At 53.1% G+C, this 13,077-nt stretch overlaps 1 protein-coding gene across 16 annotated transcripts in view; it reads left to right on the top strand.

Annotated features, from left to right (window-relative positions):
• MPRIP (myosin phosphatase Rho interacting protein) overlaps positions 1-13,077 on the top strand; it is a 129,542-nt gene that overhangs the window by 44,793 nt on the left and 71,672 nt on the right. The window contains exon 1 of one of the 16 annotated variants that reach the window (XM_033422649.2): positions 2,261-2,373. The exons of the other annotated variants lie outside the window; for them this stretch is intronic. Coding sequence (XP_033278540.1) covers positions 2,356-2,373 — 18 coding nt within the window. The 5' untranslated portion in view covers positions 2,261-2,355. Of the gene's footprint in view, positions 1-2,260; positions 2,374-13,077 lie in introns of those variants that run through there. 16 annotated transcript variants of the gene reach the window in all.

The following is a 13,077-nucleotide window of genomic DNA, read 5'->3' as shown; positions in this document are numbered from 1 at the left end:
CTCTGTCCCTTGTCCCCAGGGCGCATGTTTCCGTGTGGGTCTCCCTCTACAGGGCAGTGAGCACCTCGAGGCAGAGGCTGCTATTTGCCTGCATAGGTGGGACCTTACATAATACACGCGGCTGTGGGAGAAGCTCGGCACCTGTTGGCTGACCGAGTGGGGAATCGGTCTGCTGTCCTCCTTGACTCTGCGCTTGAGTCTTTGTCGTAAACGTTTAAGAAGGCCGCCCCCCGGGAATCCTCCTTCTTTGACTTTCAGACCAGAGTGAGAGGACTTGGTGACCGGGTTGCCCCGTGAGTGCCTTTCTGTGTTACTGGGACCATCCCGTGTACTTTCCTTCCTTCCCAATTGCCTGAGTGCTGAGTCAAGGACAGCAGAATAGGGATCAGCTACCTGCCTGTGTCTGGTGCCCCTGAGCCTAGTGAGAACCCACGGTCTTCTCTCTGCTTCTCCCAGGGTGCCCGCAGCTGCTGAGGGGACACATACGACTTGTGAACAGAGGAGGCTGCAGGAGGTTCTACGTCCTCTTGTCCACTTGGTTCCCCTGTCCGGCCCGCAGCACGCACACAGCTCTTTCAATGATGGGAGGAGGTGATGGGGGCGGTTGGAGCAGCAGTTTTGTTGAGTTGGGGGAGGGAGTTCTGTGGCCCTCACTCTGCGCTGGGATAGCAGCTGAGGCCGGGCAGTGGTGGGTGTCCTTGTTGGAGGTCTTCAGAGCTGTGGGGGGACTTCTGTGGCAGCTGCAACTGTGGCCTGGAGGGTGAGCGTCTGTGGTAATGGGCTGGGCAGCTCTGGCTCTCATGCAGAGACAGGAGTGGAGTGACTTTGGGTTTTAGGAAAGTGAGCAGCTGGGAATAATTGGTTAGGAAACTAATTAAGTGGCAGCAGGGAGAGAACTGTCAAAAAATGGGTCATTTTATGCGAGTCAGCAGCAGAAAACATTTGGAGTCCAAGAAACAAAGCCAAGTGACTGGTACTGGTGTGTCCACGTGTGAGCCCACGGTGCCCACACGCGCCTATGCAGGGCTGGACGGCATGAAGCCAGGCTGCAGAGACCGCCAGGGCATAGCCCCTGCACCCCGACTTCTCGGGCTCCTCACTCTGCCCCCACTCAGCACTCTGTCATGCACCCAGCCCTCCCCACCTGACCATCTCCTTCCTTTGGACTTTCCTGGGAAATTGGCAACACAAACAGTCTGATAAGCCAATCCACTTAAGGCATTAATTGTGGGTAGGCAGCTTAATATGTTAGTGTCTTAATCTCTCCTGCTCTCCTTCCCTCCACAACACTTTTTCGGAAGAATCTTTTCTTGGACAGGGAAGGGAAGGGGATGTTCTTTTTGGTGGAAAAGCCCTCTGAACCCAGGGCATGATTCCACTCATAGAATCTCACAGATGGCAGGTGGGGTTTCTTAAGGAAGGTACCTCACTTGGTACCATGTGATGACTTACTCTGAAGGGCTGATCCAGGCCATGTGCATGTGCACGTTGATGAACTGACCATTCACAGATGTCTCTCGAGTGTCAGAAGTGAGCCCAAGGTGGCTTCATTCTGGGCAGAGGATTCTGATGATGATATACAATGTGTAAGTGTATTAGTCTCCCGTGGCTGCCGTGACCACTGCCACTGACCTACTGTTTTAAGACAGCATGACTTGCTCCCACGGTCCTGGAGGTCAGGAGTCCAGCTCAGCATCCCTGCGGCTCCAGGCGACGGTGGTGTCTCGCCCTTTTCAGATTCCAGGGGCCGCCTGCGCCCTTCGGCTCGTGGCCGCTTCCTTGCCTCTCTGCTTGCATCGTCACCTCTCCTCACCTGTGTCAGTTCTCCCCCACTTCTCTCCTGAAAGGACACTTGTGATGACATGTAAAGCCCACCCGCATAAGGTGGGATCATCCCCACATCTCAGGATCTTTAATCACACCTGCAGAGTCCCTTCTGACATCTGAGGTCACACTCCAGGTTCTGGGGATTGGGGTGTGGATATCTCTGGGGCCATTATCCAGCGGCCACAAAGGGTGTGATCAGAGGGACCTAATGCAGAGTGCTCTAGATACAGAGCAGGGCAAGCTGGTTCTGCCTGGAAGGTTTCACAGCAGAGAGGAGCTGGGCCGGGTCTTAGGGCTGGAGGGCTTTGCCTGGGATGGGGCGGGGAGACAGTGGGCATGGCTGGCTCTTGACTTTGTCTTCCTCCCTCCTTCTGTCCTCAGCTCCAGTTCTGGGCAGGATTAGGTGGTACTTGTGGATGTCCCTGCCGGGCTTGAGACAGGCACAGGAGATGGGAACAGAGAAAGGCAGTACATGGAAGACGAAAAGGAGAATGATGGGCCCACCCATGGTTGTCCCCAACGGCACAGATGCGCTGTGTTTCCAGAGTGAGCTGGGCACGGGTGCAGCATGGGGAAGGCCCACCCCTGTACCCATGAGGGGATGGAGAGGTGACGTTGCCCAGGTTATGGGGTCAGCTCCGTGACACAGCCCTCCCGGCCGAAGGTTCCGCAGCCAGCGCGGCTGGCATCCCTCTCATCGAGCTGGCCCGCAGGGCGAGCTGAGGGAAGCGGGACTCCCATGTCGTCCTGTTGGCGAGGCTGGTTCTCTGTGACTTCTAACGAGGGTGGTATTGCTGACCCAGCCAGTGGGACCGTGAGGTGCAGGAATGGGGCAGCGCAGGTGGAGGGGACAGAAACCCCCCAAACCGTGGAGGGAGGCGCTGAAGAACTTTGTACCCTGGCAGTTGTGGCCCACCTCCAGCCGCACGGGAGCATGCTCGTCCTCGAGCAGCGGAGAAGGGTCCTTGCGGCCTCATTGCAAGGCCGGGATTCCAGCCAGCTTCTGCTGCACCTGCTCTCTGTCCCTCCTCAGGTCACCTTCCTTTTGGGTTTCTGTCTGTACCTCTGCCTGGTGGATGCACTGGGCTGTTCGTCCAAGTCCACTATGAGTGATTCACTTTTCCCTCTGAACCCACTGGTGGGGGTTGTACCTGTCTCCCCGCTGACCAGTGAGGATTTGGGGGCCCGACAGTGCTTCGCGGTGCCCAGGCCCCAGCTGAAAGGCCGTGTACACGGACGCTCATCAGTGGCATCAGGCTGTCTGTCTAAGGGCGTGGTGGCTGCCACTGGGGCAGAAGCCCGAGGCTCACTTCTTCCACGTAGCCATGTACATTTTTTGGAACCAGCTAGCCTCTGATAAATGCAGAGCTAAAAAAAAAAATCACAGCAATCACTGTACTAGCTGCTCTCACTGGGTTCCCATTTAATCCTGAAAATGGTTCTGTGGGGAGAGCCCAAGGTGAACCTTGCCCAAGGTGAGGTTCTTCCCCCACCCCCCCCCCACCCCCGGCAGAGCTGGGCTTCTGGCCTTGAGCCGTGGGTGGGAGGCCTGGTGGGTGGAGCTGCTCTGGCTCCTGTGCTGTGAGCCGAGCCCAGATCCCCCTCCCAGCACTTGGTGCCGGAGCTCTGCCTGGTTAACGTGGTGTGATGGGTACTGACGCCTGCTGAGCGCACAGGGCTGTGATGGGCAGAAAAGGGCCAGGCAGCCTTTTCTCCTCCGTCCCTCCCGTAAGGCAGCCAGTGTCTGAAGAATTCCCTGCTGGGTGGAGGCCAGACTTGTGCCTGGTGTGGAGGACACGCCTGGCCCTACCTTCCAGCGCTTTCTCAGGAGGAGACCTACCAGCACCGCCACATATTCGGGTGCCGGTGGTTGAGGGGCCGGGGAGTGGTAGATGTTGGGTGGTGTTGAGGGTCCTCGAAGGCATCCTCTCCTTCAGCCCTCACCTTTGACAGATGAGGAAACTGAGGCGCAGAGGGCAGGAGGGGTCTCTGTCGTCACCCTCCAGCAGGTTCAGAGACACGGCTGCGCCTCCACGCGGGGGCTCTCACTGCCTGGAGTCAGGGTTGCGTGTGAACAGGAGCTGTGAGCTCCTGAGGGATGGACACGCACCCTATTCCCACACCAGCAGACCCTCGCGTCTGTAATTGGCTCTCAGTCAGGCCTCCCTGCCCACCCGGTGGAGGAAGGTGGGGAGCAGGCCCAAGACAGGCTGGGGTGCCAACCCCATCTTGAGGTAGGAGGTGCGGCGTGAGTGTCGAGAGGACGCTTCAAGGCTTCTGATCTTTTGGGGGCTTCCGTCCGAGACAGAGAAGAGCACACAATTCCTGCTCTGTGAGAAGAGGTTAGGAAAGCAGCCCGACCCCACATTGTTGGTGGGAATTCTCGAATGTTCCCTGATGCGCCTTCCTTTCTCTTCATGGGCTTCCCTTGGCCACTGGACCAAGTCACCGTGCCCAGCTTCTTATCTGCCCTTCTGTTGCTGAAATAAACACAAGCCCTGCCTTTCCAAACCAGGAAAAGCAGGGTGAAAGTGTCCTCTTAGGGGTGCCAAGCCATTTTATCTTCTTTGTCTAAGTAGGCCCATGTAGGTGACATTGACAGACATTGGGATGTCTTCTTAGATGGGACCCCTTGTCCTGCTGGTGTGGGCCAGGTGAGGGCGGCCACCACTGCCCGGAGGGCAGGGCAGGGCCAGTTCTCTGCAGAAGGAGTGGGTGTGGAAGCACTCCTGCTTTGTTCACTTATCCACTCACTAACGATTTGCCAGGTCACGGGGCGTTGGTTCCTAAAGGATGCTTGAGAGGTTGGAAGAGGGGAGAGTCGCCGTGTGGAGCGCCAGCCTGGTGGTTTAATAGTGTGGACATCTGCGAGCTCGGTAGGATTTTCACCCATGCCGGCTTCTTCCATGGATTGTTAGCCGCGTCCCATCAGGGAGAAAAGCATTCGCCTGATTCTAGAACACACCTGGTTATTTAGTTTAAACTTTACATTAAACCCCAAGTCCAGTGTTCAAACCGTCACAACCTTAGAAATGATCTTTCCGTAATTACTTTGGGAGACACGGGAACTCTCCTCCAGCGGAGGCCGTGTTTGAGGTTTTTGACTTAGGAAAAACAGTCGTTTATTTCTAACAGCCTTGCCCAGGGAGGAAATAATATATGAACACACCCTAAAGAGAAGTTGCATCCAGAGCTAACTGACTTGTCTGAAGACCCTGGGGGTCGGCCTCCTGGACCTGTGGGGGTGATGGCGAGCAGTCTTTTGAAAGGTGTGTGTCCGTTTCCAACCAGTAACTCAGTATTTACCCTGGGATCTCTGTGCTCCCTGACATACGTGAAGCCTGAAAATGGGCCAGATGGGAATTTTAAACCATCATGGGGGCTTTAATTTTTTTTTTTAATGATACACATACATAGTTTAAAAAGTCAAGTCTGTAGCCTCAACACTTGTTATGCAGAAACGCGCACCACCCTGCCCCACTCCTTCCTCCTGTGCCCGTGCCCGTCCCCGCAGGAGGCCACTGCCAGTTCTTGTAGCTGGAGGATTTCAGTACTTACCTCTGTGTGTGTAAGTAACACGCGTATCCTGTCAGTTCTTGAGTTCCGGAAGGCGGTGTCTGTGGATTTCATTCCCCACACGTAGCGTTTGGTTCTTGTGCCTGCTGGCTTTGCCACCCCCACCTCCCCTCACGTCAGTGTGTGCGGGCATGTGCCTGCCTCACACCCTCTCGTCCTCCCCCATCCTGCCGACACAGGTGCAGGGCAGTAAACAGTAGGGTTAAGTCAGTAGTGTTTATGTTATTATGACACTGTAAGAAACGTGCGTATCCAAGCCGGGTAGTACACCATGACTATGTTTCCTTTCACATTTGATTTCTCTTGCAGTTGATAATTGCCCTCCCCCCTTCGTTTGTTTGATTTGTATTTAACTAAGCTTGATTGAACTTTAAACTTTCTGACAGAACTACAAAACTCCTCTTAGTGAGGGCAAGTCCCTCGGTCAGTGGCTCTCTTTTTTTCCATGGTCAGATCCCTCATGGAGCCTTTTCTCCTCTTGTTCCCATTTGGCTCTTCTCCAGGCCCGCTGCTTAGCTCTTGACTTGGGAGTTCCCTTCCTCCTTCTGAGTTTCTTAGATGGATCTCTTCTTTTTTGGTTTGCTTCTCCATTTGGTAAAGCCTCTTGAGAAGGGCACAGGGAAAAAAAGTTTTGAGACCTTGCCTGTCTAAAAATGCCTTTCCTACCCACACTCTCGATTGATAGCTGGACTGGTTGTAGGATGTCAGGCTGGAAATAATTTTCCCTTGGAATTTTGAAGGCTTTGTTCTTTGTTTTTAATTTCTACCATTGCTATTGAGAGTTCATGTACAAAGGATCTGATTCCCGACCCTTTGTAAATGAATGGAATTTTCCCTCTGAAAACTTTTAGGAGCTTCTCATCACCCCTTGAGTTCTAAAATTTCATGAAGGTGTGCTTTGGCGTGGCTCTGGTTCTTTCATTGAGTCAGAAGCCTGTGTACCTTTCAATGAGGAAAGTTCTGTCCTTCTGGTCCAGAAAGTTTTCTTGTATTTTTTTTTCCTGTGGTAATTTCTTTTGCCTCGTTTTCCCTGGTCTTTACTCTCAGAGCTCCTGTTATTTGGCTGTTGGTCCTTTTGGACAGGCTCTGATTTTATTGTCTTTTTGCATGGCTTTGTCGTGTCGGAGATTTCATTAACCTTGCCATAAACCCTTCTATTTCTGATCCCAGCTATCCTGTTCTCTTATTTTTATTCTGGTTCTTAGGTCAGCTATCGTATTTTTAGTTTCTTAGGGCTCATTTTTATGTTCTCTGTGTGTCCCTTTTTATAGCATCTTATTCATGTTTCATGGATGCAATACTTTCTCTTACAATTTCAGTTATTTTGAAATTCTGTTCTGTCTCTGGTCTGACTTACTTTCTTCTTAGGTCCCTTTCTGCCTGTTTTGGTCTTGGGCTTCCTCATCCGAGTTGTGGCCCTTGGCTGTACGTTTGTGTTTAGGAACGAGACTGTGTGTGTGCGGGGTATACGTGGGTGACTGGTTGGCTTCGTCTTAGAAGGACAGTCAGGCAGGGAACTGGCGAGTCCCCAGATCCAAATCCTCTGCTCTCCAGCCTGGGAGCCCTATGGGCAGCAGAAGAACGTGGTGTTAGGGAGACCTCCACTTTCAGGATGCAGACTTTCATGGCATCTTCAACCCCCCGCCCCCCGCCGTGGTGCCTGCTGCCCCACGTCCAGAGCCTTTTCAGAGAGTACCTTCCGGGCGCTGCTGGCGAGGGCTGGGCCAGGGTCTCACTGCTCCTTGAACGGGCTGGCCAGGCCTCCTGCTCTCGGCCTTGCCTCCTTGGTCAGAGGTGCCTGGGGCCTCTAGGCCCTGAGCTTGCTGCTCTTCTGGGACAGCATCAGCCTCCTCCTCCTGGTTTCCCTCCGGAAGCTTCTCTGCTTCACCTGGTCACTCTCCGTGTATGCACACCCACTTCCCAAGTTTCAAAATTTATTTAATATCCCACATCTGCTGCTATCTCCTCTCCAGTTTTTCGTCTTTGAGAGTTTATGCCTTTTAAAGCTTCTCTGTGGTCATTTTGATTCGGGTTTTATCAGCAACTCAAACGTGTCACTGTGTGATTGTGGCAGCGTTTGACTGGAGACCCCCTCACGCATTTCAGGAATCGGTCTGCACAGAGGGCATGTGTGTGGGCACTCCCTCCTGCCTGCCCCACTCCTCTGTTTCTAGGCTGCTCTTCCCTTCTGTTCTCTCCTTGATTTGTCCTGTGTGGGTCAGTTGTTACCCTGGGTCTGCATAGCTCTTCATGTGTGCCTAGTGGGATGTGTGTGGCGTGCTTGAGAGTGAATGTACACCTGCCTGCTGCGGGTGTATGTGTGTTTGCCTCCTGAATTGTGTTCAATCTATAATTTGCTTCAGCACCTTTTATGAGGAAGAGATACTTTCATAGATAGTTGAAATTCTTGATTCTCTGGTCGGAAACCCAGGGGTTAATGATGACTGCTGTTCCAGAAAAGTTAGAGGGAGATAGTCTGTCTAATCTCCGTCTGGTGAATAAGGCCCTTGACTGACTGGGCCCAGTCACCTACTTGTACCAACAATAAGACCCTTGTTGTCATGGGCTGGGCAGGCTCTGTAACTGATATTCTGGCTGCCTTGAGAAAGACCGTCAGGGGATCTGGGGCTTGGGCCTGTCCTTATTCCAGGGCCTCATACACTATCGTGTTTTCCTTCTCCCCACGCCACATGTTTTCCTGATGACTTCCTGGAATCTTAGGAAACCAGGAGAGAGGTTGAATTCATTCATTCACTCACTGCTTGCTTGTTATACACCATGGATGGGCTGGGAGTTGGAAGAATAAAGATGAGGAAGGGTCCTGCCCTCCAGGATCTCATAGTCCATAGTCAGGAAGGAGGGGTTAGCCAGCACGGGGGCATGGTGCTGAGAGAGACAGACGCACACACCCTGCGCGGCCCCAGGAGTGCTCCTGCCAAGCTCTGGGTCTCTCTGGGAAAGAACAAATTAGGAGTAATCTGGAGGCGGAGGTGCAGGATTGGTCAAAGCACAGAGATGGTGGTAGAAGATGGGGTTAAAGAAGTAGTGATTTTTGCTCCCCAAGGCCAGAAGTAAAATATGTTCATGATGAAAATTTTGGGAAGCACACAAAAAGCATGCAAAAAAAAGCTGCCCTATACCAAGAGATCAAAATCTGTCAATTTCATGGTTTATGCGTCCTCTTAGGATGTGTAGTTGTATACTTATGTGAGGCCTAAAAGTAAGATTGTTATATTTAATAAAACTCTTCTGTTTAACAGTTCCTCATGTCACCCTTTGAAGTGCAGTCTTTAATAGCTATGTACTATGCCATCAGGTAGCCGTGTTTACTCATTTCCATACTGTGGGCCTTCAAGTCGCTTTTAAGTGTTTTCTTTTTCTTTCTTTCTTTTTTTTTCTTAATATAATGCTTCAGCAGACATTCCCAGAAGCAGAATCGCTGGGTCCAGGATGTGAACGTTTTTGAGGTAGTCGATAGTTAGTTACTGCCGGATTGCACTCTGGAAACGCCGCACCGCATCAGTGGGAGGAGGGCATCCAAGGTCGCCCGCTTTGTTCTCTGTTTTCCTCTCTCCACGTCCTGTACCCAGATTTGTGTGGCTATTCCGGAGGCTGTAGAGAGATGCTTTCTGAGTGAGGCACCCCACAGACGGTTAAGACCATATTTGTGGTCTTAAAGAACTGAGATAGCCTGACTCATCGGAAGGCTGGAGATAATTGAAAATCCTTATTTTAGCTTCCATTTCATTTCCCCACAGTCAAACCAGAACCAGCAGCAAAGGAAGTTGGGGTGATCAGCATCTCACCCTGGCCCCTCACCACCTCCCCGTACTAATGAGAGCTGGGGGCTAAGAGCAGGTAGCCGAGGGGTGGCCCTGCTGGGGGCCCGGTGCCAGTGTTCTGTGCCACCCCACGCTGCTGTGTAGTCGTGACATTTGCCCAGCTTGTGTAAGCGCGGTAGCAGCGAAGTGGCCCTCAGGGACCTCGGCTCCCGGCTTGTTTCTCCTTTCCTTGGAGTCTGATGCTTCCTCCCTGCCACGCTCTGCCTCCTGGGCCCTCACTCTCTATCACCCACTGGCCTTTCAGAGTTGGGATGGAAACAGAAACGTTTCCGGCCCCAGAAGGTCCCTGCTTGCTTAATTCCCATGTCTCTAAAAATATCTGTGAACTTCTTCCTGCCCAGTCTCCTCCCTACAGAATCCGCCTCTCTCCCTGCACCCCACCACTCAGGGGAAGAAACAAGATCTCCGTTTCATTGCTCTTTCCAGGCTCAGAATGGAATAAATAAGAAACGCTGAGTTTCCACAGTTAAAAGGGGAAAACTGCCTTTGTTCGGCCTGGAGGGCTGCCAGCGCGCCTGGGTCTGGGTCCACACTCTTAGGGTCCTGCCTCTCCTGCACTGGGAAGGGCACCAGGGAGGAAGAAGGAGGGGGCAGGAGTCCGCCCTTCCTTCTGTGCGTGGGGTGGCGCAGGGGGGCCAGCCCTCCTGCAGCGGGCAGGCCTCCTGAAGTGAGTTGCTGTGGGAATGAAGCCGGCCTCCCAGGCCTCTGGCCGCCTGATCAGTGAGGACCGAAAAGGAGTCTGTGGGAAGCGTCCACTCTCGAGGCTGCTGGAGGCTCCTGGAGCTTTCAGGCATTCCTGGATTGGGACGGAGCCTCGGTCCCCTCCCCCGCCCCATCCCCAAACGCTGGATGCCTGCCTAATTGAGGCTTCATTTATTTCCACATTTTCCCAGCTCTGTATAAAGAGACAAGCAAGTGGGTGATGCCTCCCGATACTCCTAAGAGCATGGGGGGTGGTAAGGGGTGGCTGGGGGGAGAGAGATACTCCAGGGTGGGCTTCCTTCATCCCTGAGGGGCTGTGGAGCAGGGAGGGGCAGGGACGGGGAGCCAGGGCAAAGGGGCTGCCAAGCTAGGCGGTGGTGGGAAGAATTTCTTTTTTTCTCCCCACTCAGAAACCCAAAAATAGCCATGTCAAAGACACAAGCCTTGTGAGCTTGGAGCCAGCTGAAAGTCATTTGCTTCTCAGCCCCTCCCTCTTCCTCTCCTCTTCCTCCCAGGCCCCTTCTTTCCAAGCTCCTGCCCCGTCATAGGAGGACTGAGCCACCCAGTACTGTGTCCTTGCTGGTGCCTGTGGGGAAGTCTGAATGTACTGCCTTGCAGCCGTATCTTAGTGTAAAAAGTCACCCCTGCATTTACTTTCCTTCGAACTTTGAATTTGCCTATTAAGATTTCTTAAAATGAAGCAAATCTATAGCTAAAATGTAGACACTAAAAAATATGTAAAGACTGGATTGGATCTTGAAACCAAGGGGAGTGGTCATATGCAAGAGAGCAAATGCCACAAAAACTGTTTGCTATTACAAATGTTTTTCCCAATTATAAATTTATTTATTTATTTATTTTTGGCTGCATCGGGTCTTGGTTTCTGCGTGCGGGCTTTCTCTAGTTGCGGCGAGCGGGGGCTACTCTTCGTTGCGGTGCACGGGCTTCTCATGGCGGTGGCTTCTCTTGCGGAGCATGGGCTCTAGGCCCGCGGGCTTCAGTGGTTGTGGCTCGTGGGCTTAGTTGCTCCACGGCATGTGGGATCTTCCTGGACCAGGGCTTGAACCCACGTCCCCTGCATTGGCAGGTAGATTGTTAACCACTGCACCACCAGGGAAGTTCCTTTTTCCCAGTTATAAAAGTAACATGCTCATTGTACAAATCTTGTGAAAACAGGAAAGCACAAAGATGAAAATATACTGACTATTCAGAAAAAATTCTCTGATGTGAACTTTTGGGGTTTAAATGATGAGAGGCCCTTTTTTTTTTTTTCTTGCGGTACGCAGGCCTCTCACTGTTGTGGCCTCTCCCGTTGCGGAGCACAGGCTCCGGACGCGCAGGCTCAGCGGCCACGGCTCACGGGCCCAGCCGCTCCGCGGCATGTGGGATCTTCCCGGACCGGGGCACGAACCCGCGTACCCTGCATCGGCAGGCGGACTCTCAACCACTGCGCCACCAGGGAAGCCCAAGAGGCCCTTTTTGGTTTCCTTGCTCAGAGTTATTCCCACAGGAGAAATCCTTCCAGGCATCACATCTCTGTTGCCAGCCTGTCACACGGGTAGTCAGCAAAGGGTGAAGTGGATGTCCTGCAGGGTGTCCCTCCTCGGGGGTGCTGGAAGGTGGGCTGACTTGCAGAGGCTGTCGTACTCCGTTTGGGCTGCTGTGACGAGTACCATCGACTGAGTGGCTTATGTAGTTTGTTTCTCAAAGTTCTGGAGGCTGGAGGGGTTCAGCATGGTCGGGTCCTGGTGAGGGCCGTCTTCTGTGTTCCAGATTGCTCCTTGTGTCCTCGCGTGGCAGAGAGAGCATGCAGGCTACTAACGGCATTCATACATGCTCTGCCCTCATGACCTCATCCAATGCTACCACCTCCCAGAGGCCCCACCTCCCAATACCATCCCACTGGGGGGTAGGGTTTCAACGTAGAAATTTTGAGGGTGTCACTAACATTCGGTTCATAAAGAGGCCCTTCGGTGACTCTGGCCAGGCTCCACCTCTGCGCTGCAGCTGTCCTGGGTGTGGGGTGGTGGCAAGTTAGCCTGGAAACCTATGTCCCTGCATACCAAAGGGCTTCTGCCTCGAGGTCCGGCTTGTCCGGGGCGCCTTGCCCCACACCCCCGCAAATGCCCCAGTCAGTGTTGCCCAGGGGAGCAAGGCTGGGCTTGTTTTGGGCTGGACTTTTCGCCCTTGTGGAACCTGTCAAAATGAAACTGAATTGGTCGATCCTCAAGCATTTTGTCAGAAAATACCTGGATTGATGTGTGTGGGTTGAATTCCAGCTGCGTCTGCTAGCTGTCCGTGGTCACTTTCTGTAGCCTCGTACATCTCAGTGTTCTCATCTGTGGTGTGGGGAGAGAAGTGCTTTTCAGGATGAGTGTGGACGTTGGACCAGAGCTCCGTGGAGCTGAGTGTCCTGTCTCCCTGCCGCCCTCCTGTCTCACTGGGGGTTCATCTCAGGCGCTGGGGGGAGTGGAGGGGGGTCCAGCTCCACTGTCAAAGCAAAGGCATGCTTCCCCTGAAGGAGCCCCTCCCTCTCAGATCTAGGGACACCTGTCACCTGGTTAAGAAGAGAGTTGAACGTTTTGAAATAGTACATCCAGATTTTTAAAAATATGTATTTTCTATGTTTTTTAAAAGAAAAAAATTTCAGAAGCATTTTGACAGTCGCGTTGACAACAGCAAGGACTCCAATTCTATGTCTATGTTTTCCTCGTTTTTGAAATTACTTTCTGCAGCGGTGACAGTCTCCTCCTCAGGGTCCCGAGGGGTTCAGGAGACGGGGTTGCGTGCCCGGCGTGAGGTGTGCGCACCTCTGTGGCCCGGCGGCATCTGCTGGTGGCACATCTCCCTCCCTGTCTTCTGCGTCCCCACGCCAGCCAGCAGGCGCTGGTCCTGGAGAATGCTGTGCGCCCAAGCCTCAAGAAGCTTCCCTGAGGCCGTTTGGACCCACCGGGCAGCGTAGTGTCCTGTGCCCTCTGCTCTGGGCTCACCTCTGGAAAAAAAGAGTCAGACGTGATTCTTTTTCCTGTCCTTACCCAACTGAACGAACCCAGTGCCCTTCCGTGACTTGACCTCCTTTATTTATCCCTCGTGTGACCACTCTGTCTAGCATGTGCCCCTGCAGTTGGCA

The sequence above is a fragment of the Orcinus orca genome, chromosome 19 (assembly GCF_937001465.1).
Source record: "Orcinus orca chromosome 19, mOrcOrc1.1, whole genome shotgun sequence".
NCBI lineage: Eukaryota > Metazoa > Chordata > Mammalia > Artiodactyla > Delphinidae > Orcinus > Orcinus orca.
The sequence above is the reverse complement of the archived record's forward strand: the minus strand, read 5'-3'. Positions and strand labels throughout refer to the sequence as shown.